This window comes from Hippoglossus stenolepis, chromosome 8 (genome assembly GCF_022539355.2).
Source record: "Hippoglossus stenolepis isolate QCI-W04-F060 chromosome 8, HSTE1.2, whole genome shotgun sequence".
In the NCBI taxonomy this organism is placed as follows: Eukaryota; Metazoa; Chordata; class Actinopteri; order Pleuronectiformes; family Pleuronectidae; genus Hippoglossus; species Hippoglossus stenolepis.
In genome coordinates, this window is record NC_061490.1 from 16,532,376 (window position 1) to 16,548,593 (window position 16,218).

The window sequence follows — 16,218 nt, forward strand, 5'->3', positions numbered from 1 at the left end:
CTGTGAGACAAATTGTGATTTGTGAATATGAGCTATACAAATACAACTTGATTGATTGATTGATGACAACTGTAATTGTTATCTGGCTGTTCAAACACAACACTGGTGCATTACTTTCTCACTTTGAAATCTGTTTTTACCATTCGATTTAAGTAAAAATGAATTCATGAAGGTGGCAGGAGGTAGATTTGAAAGATACATTCCTCAGCAGTCCATTGGAGGAGTCTCTCTAACTAATTAAAGACCATGGCCCAAAAATCTCTTGCTTGAAGAGGATTTTTCCATAACCTGGATTTCTAAAACGTGTTCTCCTCAAGGGTTCAAAACTGCTGATAAATTATGTATTGAGCTATAATAGAGCCAAATAGTTACAGCACTGCAGCCAATAAAGCCTTAATGAATAGTGGTTCTATGTAGTATGCGTGTTGACCCAAACAGTTTATGGTGTTGACTGACCGAGTGTTGATATTATGGGATTTCAGGCACCCTCAGGGACACTCGTTCCCACTTCAGGACCCCACGTTACCTTCTCTTTAACCACTATCCTCCCGGTGCAGCGGCCTGGAGCTGCACTGACACTGTGTTCCTCTCGTTGCTGCAGCAGCGGGATCCCGAGCTGGAGTGTGTCGCTAGGCAACCGCCCCTCCCTCGCAGCATCAGCACCACAGACGGTGTGTGCGCGAGCTCTGCCGCATCTCCGAGCGGCCTGCACGTTCTCTGCGTGCCTTGTCATCACGCATCGGGCAGGTTTGCAAACACGATTCGTTTCCTCTCGCAGTGTCAGAGCCGAGGAGCCGAGGAGAGAGGAGAAGAAGAGGAGGGAAATAAAGCTGGAAGGATTCAATTTAAACATGAGAGCCGGGACATAGGTCGGAAACAGGCTATGTTGTTATGTTCCTGTGACGTCTGGTGGGAGGCAGTGAGGTAAACGTCCGCACACACTAACACACGGGATGCCCGCGTGACTGCAGGGAGGAACGAGGCGGAGTAGGAGGAGGAGGGTGATGGTGATGGTGGTGGTGGGGGTGGTGGGGGTCTAGGTGCGTGTGGACCACCGCAAAAAAAAAAAACCCGAGGTGGAGTTGTCAAGAGATCGAAGCCTGTGGGGGAAAGATTCATCCCGGAGAGGCAGCTATTTTTGGTGCAGTTTGAAAATCGATGGGGGCTATTTATTTCCTGTTCATGTCGAGGTGATCTCTCTCGGATGTGATCCCGGAGCTCTGCTTCTCCACACCGTGTCTTCTCATCGGTGACAGGATGAGGTCCTAGCACAAGGTTTGCAGGAGGGTGGGAGAGCACATGATCGGATTTTTTTCTTTCTCCATCCTGAGTGGACACACGGAGTGGCCCGGCTCCTGTCATCGCCGCTGGGGGGTGAAAACAGCGAGCGATCAGCTGTTTTTCTGTGGGATGCTTCAGAATTTGCGGCCTGCTCGGGTCTCCAGTTACCGCAATGCCACTGGCGAGAGGAGGGGAGAGGTGGAAGGCAGAAGATGGAGAGAGGAGGGAGCAGCAAAAAAGGCAAATGAGTGAAACAATAATGTGAAGATTGCTAAAAAAGAAGAAGAAAGAAGCCCAGTTGTATGTGATTGTGATATAATCAGAGAGAGACTGAGTAGGAGGAAGATAAAGTGTGTACAGTGGATATAGGCTGTGGGCTGTAACGGCCTTTGAGCTGCATGAGGTGAAAGAGACACTGTATTGACTTGAGCAACCTTAGCATCATGGCTGAAACGCCAAATGAGGCGAGTAAGTTGGCTGCGAGTGTGTAGCGGTCCTTTCTCAACTTTCTGCTGACAGAGTTCTTGGACTGTAGTGCACACACCATGGGGCATTGCGCAGCACCTATGGCACCTGCCAGTGGAGAGCTTGGTGCATAATCGTGACAGAGTGGAGCCCTGAAGCCAGCATTTATGTCTCTCCCTCTACTTGACTGAACTTTGTCTTACGAAACCACAGTGAAGTGTGTAACCCTCTCCCGTCCTCCTCCACCCACGGATGAGCCGATCATGCCTTCGCCATCAGACTCCAGCAGCGTGGCCTCGGCCTCGGGGTCTCGGGGGTGGTCGGACAGCCGTAGGGGCATGTCAGGTCGGGGGCCCGGTGGTGCACGGCTGCTCCTCTACCTGGGACTGTGCCACCTGGGCCTGGGGGCCATGGTCCTGGCCTTCTCGTTCACCAGCATGGCCTTCACCTCCTCAGCCCGAGTGAGACAGTCCTGTCCTTTTTGGGCTGGTTTCTTTGTAAGTGTAAATCTGACAACAACATGCAGCATTAACAATGAAACAATAGATTCATAACTGTGTTATCTTATATGTGCTGTCTGTTACCAGGTGGTGGCCTCAGGAATAGTTGGAATAATCTCATGGAGGAGACCGTTGACACTGGTGGTATGTACCTCTCTATCTGATAACATGAGCATTCAAGTCTTGTAGAGCAAAGAGTCCCAGGGAGGCCCAGACCCCCAGGGTCCAGTTTCACTCCATTTCAACCAGGTTGTGGTGACTTGACAAATTGTATTTGACAGTTTATTAAGCGATATCCATCATTAAAGCTCAATAAGAAATGAAATGAAAAAGTTCCAATTAGTCAACGATCTTCACCAGCAGATGGAGTTTTCTCAGCTGTCGTGAAAACATAGATTCAAATATTTTTTAATTTTTCCGAGAACTTTACAGACTTTTCATCCACCTCTGCTTAAAAGCTGTGGTTCAGAGTTTATATGAGCTTAGAAACAGAAGGTGTCAAAGTATATTTCTTGTGGAATGTAAAAAGTGTAGCAAATGTCCACACATAAGTTGATGCTCCCACAAACTTTACTTGTAGGTACGATTTTGGGCACAAGCCTTTCTCCAGACACGTGGCTAAAACTGTATCTGTACCTGGGAGGTCAAATAAAAAAGTTTGGGAGCATCAGCTAGTGTTCAGATATTCCTCATTATCTGGTTTTCGCAGCTTCTGTCCAGCAGCTAGAATTTATCAAGTTTGGATGTACATAACCCACAGTACATGTGGGGGTAGGCCTCTTAGCTGGTTGATCTGGTCATGCCATTAAGGGGAAAATCAGCAGATTCACAGTCAAAACCTGGTAGATTTATCAGTGAAATCACAGGATTTAGAATAAAACTCTTTTTCCACCTGGAGCTGTGTGTGACACATTTTAACATCCTGCGCCACACAAATCTTGGCTCTGTGCTCCTCCACAGGTGTCACTGTTCATGCTGCTGTCTGCAGTGTGCGTGATCCTCAGCCTGGCCGGCTCCATGCTCTCCTGTCAGAACGCACAGATGGTCAAGTCGATGCTCACCTGCCAGGTACACGACATTATGCAAGTGTTGAAAATACCCTTTCAACCAGATGCACAGGGAACGTGCCAGGAATAGTATAGTGTGCAGTTCGGTACCTCACATCAACCCTCTGTGTGTGTGAATGTGTGTAGGTGGAGAATGGTCTGTGTGTGTGTTGTGCGCCCACTCAGTCCTGCTCCATCACAGAGGAGGAGACCCTGGTGCTGTACCTGAACGCTGACTGCCACTCAGTCCGGCATCAGCTGAAGGTGGGTAGGATGTGCATGTGAACCCAAATGATTGTATTGCATAAGTAAAACATTGAATAAGATATAGTCGGTGGTTCCTCTGATGCATATCTGTCCACAGGACCTTTTATTCAGTGCTTGCGGTCTCAGCATTCTCTCCACCATCATCTGCACTTTGTCCACTGTGACCTGCAGTATTCACATATTCTCCCTGGACCTCGTGCACCTGGTGAGAACAAACACAGCACATTCTACGTTCAGCACGCTGGCTTTTGTTTAACAATGAACAGCACTCTGCAATTCATCTATACTGTTCCCCTAAGTCTTAATGTTTCACCTTTAACAAATGTTACAGCCTATAACTAACTGTTGTATTATGCTGTGTTTCCCACTCTGCCTGCCCAGCTGGCTCCTCATCGCTCTCGTTCAGTCAACCCAGAATGCACCACTCCTCAGGACGCCTTCCTGACCAACATCATGGACTTTGAGGAGTTTGTCCCACCCATCCCTCCGCCTCCCTACTATCCTCCTGAGTACACCTGCAGCTCTGAGACAGACGCTCAGAGGTAACAAAAGCAGAACAGGCACTTTCGGTGGTTGACATCAATATGCTGGATAACCAAAGTTGGTAATATCTATAATTTCTGAATGAACCTCTAGCATCACCTATAATGGCTCCATGGAGAGCCCTGTACCCCTGTACCCCACTGATTGCCCCCCTCCATATGAAGCTGTGATGGGACAGAGAGCCGCCAGCCAGGTGAGCATATTTGAATCTGTGATTTGTGTTTATACAAGTGTGTGATGACCGGGCTGATCCTTTGTTGTGACTGTTAAGGCAACAATGTTCGACCCTCAGGGCACTGAGCTGTCTGGAGAGAGAGGAACGTCTGCTGCCTTCAGTGGAGAAGGTGAATTTGAATTCCTAACAGTGGTTTTGCCTTTTGGGACTTTAAGATAGTAAACAGTCCTGCAAATATAACTGTATCACTTGATTAGAGTGAGTTGCTTATTTTAAGGGGGTATGTCAAGTTAAGTTAAATAAATAATGAAAACTCTGCATGAACAAGGACTTTACCCATCACACAGTGGTGTACATTTCAGATAACATGTTTCTGCATAGATTCCGGCCTTGATAATAAAAACTTTTATTTAAAAAAAACTTATTTTTATTAGTGTCCATGGACAGTGGATCTCTGCTGATGTCGGAGATTGTGGACATCCCTGATGATTCATCTCCATCAGAGGACTCATATCTGATGGATGTGGGGCTAAGGCACCAGGGGGAGAGAGGAAACAGGACCGCTGGTGGTGAGGTGGGAGACGGGGGAGACGTAGGGGAGTATATCAGCTTCCGTGGTCCTCCATCTCAAACAGCGGAGAGTCCTCTGGCAGGAGGACCGAGAGCGAGACGCTTCATCCGAGGAGAGCGGTCCAACTCCTGCTCCTCTCCCAGCACAGCCACCACCACATACAGGTGAAGACATGGTGTAAAGGAACTAATGTTTTTACTTATCATTGTACAACTTTATGGGGATAAGATCTAAAAGCCCAAATCCCAAATCAACCATCCACAGAAATCTTTTGAATTCTCCTGTGTCGTCCTCCAGGTCTCCAGTTTTGCGTCGCCAGGCCATGCTCGCCAGAAGCTGTTCCCAACTGGAAGCAATAGGGGGCTCTGCCTCTCAACAGCAATCCTCCATCCCAGAGATTCGACTTCGGCTGCCACAGGGAGCTGCTGCCACCTCCTCTCTTCCCCTCACTTCATCCTCCTCAGCCGCCAGCGAGCAGGGCGGAGGTCAGGGTCAGGAGCAGCTCCTCCCACGTCAACCGTTGTACCTTCGGCGAAGGGCGGGGAAGAGTGAGAAGGATGGAGAGAGTGTGAGAAGGGATAGTGAACGGCTGCCGCACCTGGTGAGGTCACACAGTGAGCCCGGGCTCGGCTCCTCCACTGACACAGGTGAGTCAGGCACAAGCATGGAAACATCTGTTACTTTGGTTTTACAGTTTCCATAACTTTTTATCCCTTCCTTTCTAGTTGACTTTGGCTCTGGAGGCAGCAAAGTCTCTATTGATACGGGTAAGAGCTTCAACATCTGATGTTCAGGGGTCTTATTGGTCTAAAATGTATAAAATCTGCTTTTTAAATCTGAATATTTGTACATGCAAGTGCCTCTTTTATTTCCTCTCCCCATTTACTATAGCATTAAAGAGGGAAAAGCCCAAAAGAAAACACGTCTAAGCTGTTCTGATGATCTATATCTCAGCAGCTAAAGACCGTCATTTATCAAACACTATTAGACCAGACGTGCAAATCTGTGATTTATGAAACTCCTCCGCAGCATCTAAATTAACATTGATGTGATTACAGATTGATAAATTAGATTCTAACATTATTTTCAGATGATACGCTCTGATTTATTCATGTTTGTCGTCACTTGTCTTACCAAAAGGAAGCATTATACAGCAAAGCCTGTATACAGCATTTGACAGGAAGTATTTACTAAACATAGTTAAAGAAGATAAATCTTCTACATCGGTTTTGAGTAGCCAACATTTAGTAGCCAACATTTTTGTACCTTGTGTCGCAGTGAATGTTACATTGTAACATTTAAAAACCCGATAACTCTCTTATTCTTATTACTGTGTCATTTCAGTATAGTTCTTCAATGAGCAAATATGCAGCATACTTACATCTACAGTATGAAAATGGTGAATACTGTCAGTGAAAATAGCTGTGCCATTGTGTTTCCTTCTCCTTTCTCTGGTTTTTATTTACTTATGAAGTTAGTTTTTGTATTGTACCTTTTTCTTTTCGGGTCATTTATCTTATCTTATTTTATATTGGGTTTTTGCTAGAACCCGACCAATATGTTGTTTGGCCTGTTTATAATGGCCGGCATGAGCCTTTTACAGGCATACCCATATGTTCTATATCACATAACTTGAGAGCAGAAATCTTTCTCTTTGTCCTGTTTCTTCTGACTCCACAGGTCCGTCCTCGGAGGCGTGTCTGCTGCCGCCCACTTCTTTTCCTCCTGCTGAAGCTTTGCCCATGAAAGGCAGCGTAAAATCAGCAACCACAGGGGTGCAGCTCCCCGCCAAACCTCCACCCACATCCCCACTGCGTTTACCTAAAGACTGCCACCGTTCCCTCGGAGACCTTAAGGCAAGTCTTTAAGGATAGGGGTTAACGGAATTTGACAGTTCCCACATACGTCTTAGCAAAAGCTGGATTATAGTTTGTCTAATTCCAGCTTCCCCACCACTGATCTTCTTTCTTTTCCCTCAGGTGACACGAGTTCTAGTGGCTCGTTTCCTGCAACGCTCCAAACGCAACCTAGCTCCCTCCTCTGAGCATGCTGGGAGCACAGGGCAGGGGCCCAAGAGGCGGGGTGGAGCCGAGGGAGTGGCCAACAACCATCTATCCCTAGAACAAGTATAGCAATTTATATTACTCCTTCTTACAATGAGCTTTGCACCTCTTCAAACATCATACTCGAGCTGTCCAACATTTGTCTAAAACTTTGCTTGATAAAATCCTCTTCAGATGTTGCGGGCCCCTTGGAGCACCAGCCGAGGACAACCCAACCATCAGGCTCACCATCCCCCTCAACACCGCGGACACCACCATTCCCACAGTGACAGTCGACACAACCGGCACTACAGCGGCCGGGTGCCAGAGGGGATCCACCTGCGCAGCTGTGGAGATTTGAGCTCGTCCTCCTCAGCGTCACTACATCGATTGCTGACGCCTTATCCGCCGCATGGGTCATCGGGAGCTCTCTACTCTGAGTCTGCGCTGTGAGGATGGGAGGAGGGGTCAAGGAGGGATCGGGGAGGAAAACAGGAGGCGTAGAAAACTGAAGGGTTGTAAGGAAAGAAGGCAAATTGAAGAAGTCCTCCCTCCTTTTTCTTCCTGTCACTTCCGATTCCTGAAGTCATCTGTGCAAATGGCCTTATTTAGTGGTGCTCTTCAATCCCTCAGAGCAGCAACCCAGAGCTAACACGTTCTTCACTGTTTAACATCAGTGAAACTGTTATTTAATGCTTGTTTTTAGCTACTGTGGTCAGAACAAACCCATTAATGGCTGAGACAAACCAACAAGGAGCATCTTTACTTCCTCCCTCTCAATAGTCATCTGGAAATATATTTTCCTCAACACTGGAGATCAAACTCAACATTAATGCTACTGCAACCACTCGCTCACGTGTACATTCAGTCTATAACTGCGTCAATATGCGACATGCGTCTAGCGCTTTTGTACATTGCTGTATATCCACAGGATCGCTCAGGTGACGTGGTCATGAAAAACTTATTTGGTCTTCCATTGACTTCCATTGATTAAAAAATGCATCTCAATAAGCATATAGTTAGTAAAGTAGAAAGTAAGCTAAACGGATGAGGACAGATGCTCTCACACAAAAAATGTCTCTTACTAGTTTTGACTTTTTTTCCCCATCTTTTCCACACGTTCACAGCTCCACACTGGCCTTCAAACAAAAGGCGACCAGCATTTCTAACAACGACAGTTCTGCACGCCACAGACACACTTCGGCCTTTGACATGTATTTTTTCTGTGGGTGGCCCCTGGACACGTTGGTTTGATTTGCATATGTGCATGTTCTGCTCCAGCCTCCAGAATACAGCAGGAACCTTGTGCATTAGATCCTGACCGTCTGTGTAACTACGTAACAAGTCCTCAGAATGTCTTTATCTGCATGTTTCGAAAATCTTGAATTTCCTTTTTTTTCCTCCTCTTGCACCCGACCCCTATGATATTAGCCATTTGAAATGTGTTTGTGTTAATAGATAGCTGAAGGGAAAGAGTCCAAGATGTTCTCCAAACATGCCGCTGCATCCTAATTTGATTTTGATTGGGGTTGAAAAGGTTTCAGTTGCACAGGCATATCTATGAAACGGGCTCCAGCAGCCTGATCCCGGGAGATGAAGAGGTGTAAACTGCACTGTGGCTCTGATGAAATGACGAGTCTCTTGCAATAAATGTACAGACATTATTTGTTATGAGGCGGGGCTTCACACTATGTGTCGTCACGGTTCCCTTTGGACTTGCAAAAGGGTTGTGATTGGGCTTTGAAAAGAAAAGGCCTTGGGCCGCAGACACACCAGTGACTGTGAACGCACGATGAGTCAGGCCACTCTGGATAATGGATTTGTGAAGTGTATCAGTATATGTGTGTCAGATTGGTCAGAAAGTCTTTTGTGGTTTGTTCACTAAGTGATGAAATTGACTCCATATCAGTAAAGGCACATTTTTGAGGCACTCACATGTATGTAACAAATTTTGTAAAAATTAGACACATACACAGACACACTCATGCCCCCTCCCCCCTTATTAAAGCACCGAGCTGTGTTTCTACCTCCTGTCTTGCATTCAAAAAAAATATATTTATTTGAAGAAATGTATAATATGTATGGCAGGCTTGACGGGGTATAGCCTTGAAAACTGAATTATAAATGTATCTAAGTATTCCAGATTTTAAATGAGAAAACTTTCAATGCAAGTTATGTATTTCAGCATATGAAATAAATAATAGACATCAAATAAAAATACCCATGCTGATGTGTTGTACATATTCTTAAAGGCTAATTCACAGACTATACTGTAAGGTGAGTTTGGATAATATTCTTTCTCTCGCTCTATCTTTTTCCTTTTTTTTCTTTTCTCCTCTGCAACAGTAAAAGTTTTGATTACCATGACCGAGGCCAACCACTCCACCAAACCCCGCCTCTTGTCAAACCCTATTGGTCGGTCAGCATGAGAGCCCATCCTGGTTCGATGCCACCAGCCAATGAAAACGCTCAATGTCAAATGGAGCCTTGCAAGTCCACGCCCACATGCGCCACTCGCAAGGGCTTTCGGGAAACTTAGTCCTGCTGCTTTGTATTAAAGCGGACCGCAGGTGGAGCGTAAACTACAACCTTCACATCCTGGATTTAGGAGCCGATCACAGACTCTGGTGAAACATTCAGGCGAAGAATCCGAGAAGCTGTTTCACTGAACTGCCCGGATACAAGGACCAGGTCGTTATGGTGAGAAAAGTCGTGTTTACTCATAAATAATTTCTTGATCCGTTATGCGACACCTAGCTTAGCTAAGTGGATGCAGGGGAATCATGGAGTGACGTCAGTTCTCGTTCATTTATTATCTTCACGTCAGTAATTCTATGTAATAAAAAAAAAACACAACCTAAAATAAATGACAGGAAGAGTGAACCAGGCAAAATAAAAGTACAAAGTAGGATAAATTACTAGCAGAACATTTGGAGAATTAAATATAAATCTATGGTAATTTATCTGACTGAATATTTACGTTATGTTTTTTTCTCCTCGGCACTTGTGCTGATTTGTATTTTGGGATTTTTATTTAGAAAACTGGACAAACAGGTTTTAACAGCACAGGTATTTTAATGGATAAACATGCAACAGGTATGTGTGAGTGATGTAACATACAGGAAACACATGTGTTACATGTGATGATTTATTATCCTCAGTATCATCAGGAAAAGACAATATATCATAAGCAGGCATCAAATTAAATCAGAAAAGTATAGGCTAAGAGCAATCAGCACCGATAAGTTGTTTGCCAACCGCCCAAAAACATCAGGTGAAGAAGATGCAACTAAAGAAATCAGAGGTAAATATGACAGTAAGTTACCTTTTGGCTAAAGTTTTAAGCACAATCAAATCAGAGGTGACTAAGAAATGGCAGGAGGGATTGCACATGGAAACTAAATGTAGAGAGTATGATAGAATTCAAAAGAAAGTAGGAGAAATGAGAGAAACTAATAGATAAAAAATAAATAATGGTTTCAAGGATGAGATTTGGACACAGGTTTTTACAGTACACTAAAAAATAATGGGCATGAAATAAAAATGAAAATGCAGCAGGTATATGTGAGAACTGTAACAGGAAACCACAGAACACATTGTGATTAACTGTCTTCAATATCAACAGGAAAAACAATTGTTCAGTAGCCGATTGGAAAAAGATCTCATCACATTGAAACTGAAAGAGATTTTAATACTTGATACTTGAACTGAACTCTGGGCATGTGGCTTTTAAAGCAATATTTTCTATTTTTGTATAAAACAGGACTCATTAGAAAAGTGTAGTATAGGATAAGAATGGTTAAGATCCACACTGCAGTTCAGAAGGTGGCATTAAGTGTCTACAAATAGTTTTTCAACCGCTATAAAAGACCAGAAGAAGAATTGCTTCCTCGTTTGCACCAACCATTTCCCAAAAGAGAAGCACTGAGGCAAACTAATGACGTTTTAAGGGAAACTGATACAACAGAGAAAATGGAATTTAAGGAGTTTTGTTTTCTGCCAATCTGTCAATCTTCTGAGTCCCACTCCAGTCCTGTAGGTGGCGGTGATGCACCAATACGTTGTTTGCCAACCACCATAGAAAACAAAAGAAGAATCATTTTTTGTGTGTGTGCGTGTATATTGATAACAACATGTTGCCAAATAATTAAGTTTTCATAGGAAACTGGAACAATAGAGAGAGTTTTCTTTCCTTTTATATGCCTGCCAGTCCTGTGATGCACACTCCAGTCCAGTAGGGGGAGGCAGTGATTCGTAAGCTGGCCTTTAAACCCAGAAGAAGAAGGAGAAGAAGTGCACCTGATGCTAGCAGGGCTTGTTGAACATGGCGCTAACAACATTAGCCTGGCAGGTGTCCCCGTGCGGATCAGCAGGTTTCTGACATGGCTCTTAAAGCTTTGTTAGCGCAGGCAGACATTTGACCGACAGCGACGTGGTTGGGGATGAGACGTCTGCTCAGCCTGCTCGTTAAGCTTCCCGGGAAGTGGCGGACGGTGCCTCCGCTGAAGTTTAAAAACACGTCTCCCCTTGTGCTGTGCTCCTCGTCCCTGCAGGCAGACAGCACCTGCAACGGGACCCACAGTAAGAAGCCGCTGCTGTCGGACCCGCAGCTGTTCGAGGCGCAGTTCGATGAGCTGCTGACGGAGGTGACGGAGCGGGACCTCACCGACCCGGTGCTGGCTGATGCTCTGCGCAGGATGAGAGAGGTATGTGTGGGACTGTCGGGGAACCGGAGACGTGTAACGTGCATTAGATCAATAGTTCCTAAACACCCTGGGTGGTTGCGAGTACGGTGGCCGAGAACACATGCAAATAGAAAAAACACGTGCAAATAAAGTAAACAACTTCATCAATCTGACGACACGTGCGCTGCTAAAAAGTCACAACAAAAGCCTGGCTGTAGTTCAATGCTTTGTGAAGTTCCATCACCACTGACTTCAATAACGTCACAAAGCACCGAACTACAGCCAGGTTCATCACCTTGTTGGGTCCCCTGGAAACATTTCCGTTTGCAATTTGCAGATGCAGATGATTTCCAGACATCAAATACAATTTAAAAACAATTCTCAATATCATATGTTAGGCACAGTAGTTCCAAAAGCTGAAATACTATTTTGATAAAAAATACAACCATGCAAATAATATTATCAGTAGGTCTAAGAGTCTACATCTATGGGTAAGGTAAGCGTGCAAGTGCTTCATGTATATTCTGTATGCCCACTTTTTTTGCTGGTAGGTTTTGGTGTACAATGCCCCTGGAGGCAAGAGGAACCGTGGCCTGTCTGTGATTGGCTCACTCAGGGAGCTTCTCCCGGCCTCTAAGCTCACCCAGGACACCGTGCAGCGGGCTCTGGTTGTTGGCTGGTGCATTGAGTTGGTAAGTAGATGTTCACTGTCGCCACACGAGCATGTTCCACAAGCCTCATCCTGCTGAAGACAATACCAATACTAGCTCTTTAACACTACTAGGCCTTTAAATAACTAAACTATTTTTTCCTACATATGTAAATATTTATTTAATTTAAGGGATGTATGGGTTTTGGGAATGAGTTGGTTAGGGTTTTCCTTTGTATTTGTTGACAATATAAAAGATGTAGGGCAACACCAGCTTTATGCTTAAGTATTAGGCTTGTAGTACTTTACAATCTTTGATCTTTTATGTATAAATTCATGGTCAAACTGCCATTTTGTCAAGGTGACGCATGTTCAAAAACTGACACAAAAGTTGATGTGAAAACGGACGAGCTTGTTATACAAACAATTATCGAATGCATCTATTTGTCTACCTGTAATACAATATTGTTTAGACTTGAGCCTCATCGGTTGACATTTTGCTTCAGTTTTGTTCTTTCCTCTCACGCTCAGACATATGAAACTTTGATAGGGTGTTTAAGACTTGGTAAGTGATGAAGTGTTACAACTGTGCCTCTGTTGTTTGCAGCTTCAGGCATTTTTCCTCATGTCGGATGATATCATGGATTCATCTGTGACTAGGAGAGGGCAACCCTGCTGGTACAAGAAGGTGAGACTAAAAGGCTTTTTTTGGTAATGTGATTGTCAACTATTTTCCCTATTACTGCCCAGTTTCTAATGTTAATTCTGGCTGTTTGTTATTAAGGATGGAATAGGTTTGGATGCCATCAACGATGCGTTTCTCATGGAAGGATTGATCTACAGGCTACTTCGCAGACACTGCAGGGATCAGTCGTACTATGTCCACCTGCTGGAGCTATTTACTGAGGTATTACATGTCCCGACTGATTACACAGACACACACACACACTAGCACAGGACACTCAGTGCATCGCTTTGTATTTCAGACATCTTTTCAGACAGAGCTTGGCCAGGCTTTGGACCTCATGACAGCCCCCCCTGGTCAGATAGACTTCAACAGATTCACCATGGAGAGGTAATGGAGGGAAATCTAAAAAATACATTTGCAAAGGAGAATATTGTTTGACCAAAGCAGTTGAAAATAAGCTTTATCTCCTTGTCTTTTCAGGTATAAAGCTATTGTAAAATACAAGACTGCTTTCTACTCTTTTTACCTCCCAGTGGCAGCTGCAATGTACATGGTGAGTTTGTTAATATCACAGAATCAACCCTGTGATGGGAATGACATTGAAAGCTGACACAATATATGTCGAGAAAGTAACAGAGTAATGTTATACTCCTACTCATTACTTGTTTACTATACCTTTTGTAGGCAGGAATCACCAGCGATGAGGAACACAATAATGCCAAATACATCTTACTTGAGATGGGAGAATTTTTCCAAATACAGGTAACGACTTTTACACATCATCCTGCTTTTGCGTCATGTTTTGGATAACATGCTGCACAGTATACAAAGTTAATAACCACCCAGTGTGTGTCATTTGCAGGATGACTACCTGGACTGTTATGGTGACCCTGCTGTTACAGGAAAGATTGGTACAGACATTCAGGATAACAAGTGCAGCTGGCTGGTTGTGACGGCCCTGGAAATCATGACGGCTGAACAGAGAGCAGAGCTGGAGGTGAGACATAACAGTCTCGTCTGTTTAAACACGTAGAATATGCTCTGATATACTGTGGCTGCAACACAGAGGTTTATGCAAAGATTGTGTGACTCAACTACATTCAGATTAAATGGAAGAAATGTGGTTATATACATGAATTATACAGTATATTTGCAGTGCAGAAGAGGACAGAGTTAGTATTTAGTCACTTTCCCAGATATTCAAACAATACCAAAAGAAATCCACTCAAATCTCTGCAGCAACAGAAGCTTTGTTATTAATTGTAATTATTTATGTCTGAGAACAATCAAACTGTTTCCAGAGTCCCAGCTTCTCGTGTGTTTATCTCTGGACTCCTCTGTGTTTGTGGTCACTAACCTCTGGGAAAGAACAGAACTAGTTTGTTTAACAATACTTGATGTCATCTTCACCCCCCCCCCCTCAGACATGTTACGCACGCCACGATGAAGCCAGCATAGAGAAGGTCAAAGCGCTGTACAACACCCTGCAAATGCCAACACTGTACCACAAATACGAAACTGAGAGCTACCAGCGGCTTCAGAAGCTCATCGCTCGTCACGCTCAGAACCTCCCTCACCCGATCTTCCTCAACTTTGCCAACAAAATCTACAAGAGGAACAAGTGAGGAGGAACGATGATCTTCGGCGGTGTTTTATCTCCTCTCCCTCTATAGAGGTTTTACCAGGGACAGACCTCCAACTCGTACAACATGACCCAATCTGACACGTGATATTTTCTAAATCTTTGAGGCACTTTCATGAACTTTTCAGACATTTGTTGATATTTGGACGTGAATGTCATCAAACAGCCATTTTCTTCTGTTCTATTTATTGAACCTAGTGCATAATGTACAGTGTAGTCATGGATATTGGAATGTTTTAAGGTGGATTGATAAGCTTTCATATTGATCTGCCTTAAGGAACGCACAGCAGGATGAAGATAGATATCACATAATAATGTGGGTAATAGTTTGGATTTTGAAAGAATGGGTTTATTTATTGATAATAAACTAAGCAACAGTTCATGTATGTGTATGGCATTAGATGTATCCTGACTACTGAGGACAGCGAGTCCTGCTGTGTTAATTTCATATGTTTTTAATAAAGATAACATATACATACAGTATCTTTCTCTGTCTGTGTGTGTGTGTGTGTGTGTGTGTGTGTGTGTGTGTGTGTGTGTGTGTGTGGTGTGTGTGTGGTGTGTGTGTGTGTGTGTGTGTGCGCGCGCGCGTAGAGCAGATATTTATTAAGTTGATTAAACAAAACAAATAGAATGGCACCCAGTGGAGCTGATATCGGTCCCCAAAATATGCCAGATTATTTTTCATCAAGAGCCATGAATTATTCAATGGGTAATCTGTGAAAATGTAAATAAATAATCAATTTCACAATGTGGAAAAAAAAGTAAGAAAATCCTGGATCCACAATAAAATTGAATGTGCTCCTCCCTGAACCCTACTGAACTGTTTTGTTATTGTCCATCCAGTAGTTTTTGCGCAATCTTGCTTACAAAAGTACGCACAGGAGCGTTAACAACCTCCTTGGCTGAGGTTAATATATGCAACTATTTTGATAATTGTGTAATAATGTCAGCCATTTTATGCCTCCATGCTGGCGACAGCCATTGGCCATCCGTCCATCCGTCCTATTCTCGTGAACATGATATCTCAAGAACGCCTTGAGGGAATTTCTTCAAATTTGGTACAAACATTAACTTGGACTCAAGGATGAACTCATTAAAATTTGATGGTCAAAGGTCAAAGTTATGGTGGCTTCACAAAGCACATTTTATGCCTCGTGATTGTGACATCTCTGGAACACCGTGAAGGAATCCTCACATTTTGCACAAACACTTACTTGGACTCAAGGATTAAATCACTTGACTTTGGTAGCTAAAGGTCATAGGTCAAGGTCACGGTGACCTCACTAAGTATGTTTGTATTTTTCTTGAATGTGGTCTCTGAAGATCAGTTTGAGGAAATGTCTTCAAATTTGGTACAAACATTCCCTTGGACTCAAAGATGAACTGATTTTGGCGGTTGAAGGTCAAAGGGTCAAGGTCAATTGACCTTGCGTTGTTTTGAACGTGATATATCATGAATTCCCAAAGGTAATTAAATTACATCTGCTGCAAATATTCACTTGGACGTATGGACGACCTGATTAGAATGTGGTGGTCAAAGCTCAAATGTTAAGATCACTGTGACCTCACTAGACATGTTTTGCATTGTGAATGTAGTATCTCAGGAACGTCTCGAGATAATTCTTTCACATTTGGCCATCATGTTTAATTGAACTCGATGA

General features: G+C 43.9%; 2 protein-coding genes across 4 annotated transcripts; both read left to right on the top strand.

Moving 5' to 3' along the window:
• The first annotated feature begins 659 nt into the window (after window positions 1-659).
• On the top strand, window positions 660-9,120 carry fam189b (family with sequence similarity 189 member B). 2 transcript variants are annotated; one of them, XM_035163453.2, is made up of 14 exons: window positions 660-2,243; window positions 2,334-2,390; window positions 3,207-3,314; window positions 3,440-3,556; window positions 3,657-3,764; window positions 3,941-4,101; window positions 4,196-4,295; window positions 4,374-4,446; window positions 4,712-5,012; window positions 5,146-5,495; window positions 5,574-5,615; window positions 6,529-6,704; window positions 6,828-6,974; window positions 7,086-9,120. In XM_035163453.2, the coding sequence occupies exons 1-14, from the start codon at window positions 2,010-2,012 to the stop codon at window positions 7,341-7,343; spliced, it is 2,232 nt and encodes a 743-aa protein (XP_035019344.1). In that variant the 5' UTR covers window positions 660-2,009; the 3' UTR covers window positions 7,344-9,120. The 2 variants fall into 2 exon arrangements, with proteins under 2 accessions (XP_035019344.1, XP_035019345.1); XM_035163454.2 differs by having other exon boundaries at window positions 4,395-4,446.
• A 334-nt stretch (window positions 9,121-9,454) lies between these two features.
• On the top strand, window positions 9,455-15,037 carry fdps (farnesyl diphosphate synthase (farnesyl pyrophosphate synthetase, dimethylallyltranstransferase, geranyltranstransferase)). Of its 2 annotated transcripts, XM_035164475.2 has the most exons (10): window positions 9,455-9,590; window positions 11,444-11,596; window positions 12,127-12,267; window positions 12,832-12,912; window positions 13,009-13,131; window positions 13,211-13,299; window positions 13,393-13,465; window positions 13,597-13,674; window positions 13,775-13,909; window positions 14,337-15,037. In XM_035164475.2, exons 1-10 carry the CDS (start codon window positions 9,588-9,590, stop codon window positions 14,535-14,537), a joined length of 1,077 nt encoding a protein of 358 aa, XP_035020366.1. In that variant the 5' UTR covers window positions 9,455-9,587; the 3' UTR covers window positions 14,538-15,037. The 2 variants fall into 2 exon arrangements, with proteins under 2 accessions (XP_035020366.1, XP_035020364.1); XM_035164473.2 differs by lacking the exon at window positions 9,455-9,590 and having other exon boundaries at window positions 10,969-11,596.
• The last annotated feature ends 1,181 nt before the right edge of the window (window positions 15,038-16,218 follow it).

Bases quoted from the DNA above. Each gene is read 5' to 3' on its own strand.
- fam189b (XM_035163453.2), top strand. From the start codon at position 2,010: ATGCCTTCGCCATCAGACTCCAGCAGCGTGGCCTCGGCCTCGGGGTCT. The intron at 4,447-4,711 runs GTGAATTTGAAT...TATTTTTATTAG, and splicing joins TGCTGCCTTCAGTGGAGAAG to TGTCCATGGACAGTGGATCT. The intron at 5,013-5,145 runs GTGAAGACATGG...GTCGTCCTCCAG, and splicing joins ACAGCCACCACCACATACAG to GTCTCCAGTTTTGCGTCGCC.
- fdps (XM_035164473.2), top strand. From the start codon at position 11,333: ATGAGACGTCTGCTCAGCCTGCTCGTTAAGCTTCCCGGGAAGTGGCGG. The intron at 11,597-12,126 runs GTATGTGTGGGA...TTTTGCTGGTAG, and splicing joins CTCTGCGCAGGATGAGAGAG to GTTTTGGTGTACAATGCCCC. The intron at 13,132-13,210 runs GTATTACATGTC...TTTGTATTTCAG, and splicing joins TGCTGGAGCTATTTACTGAG to ACATCTTTTCAGACAGAGCT.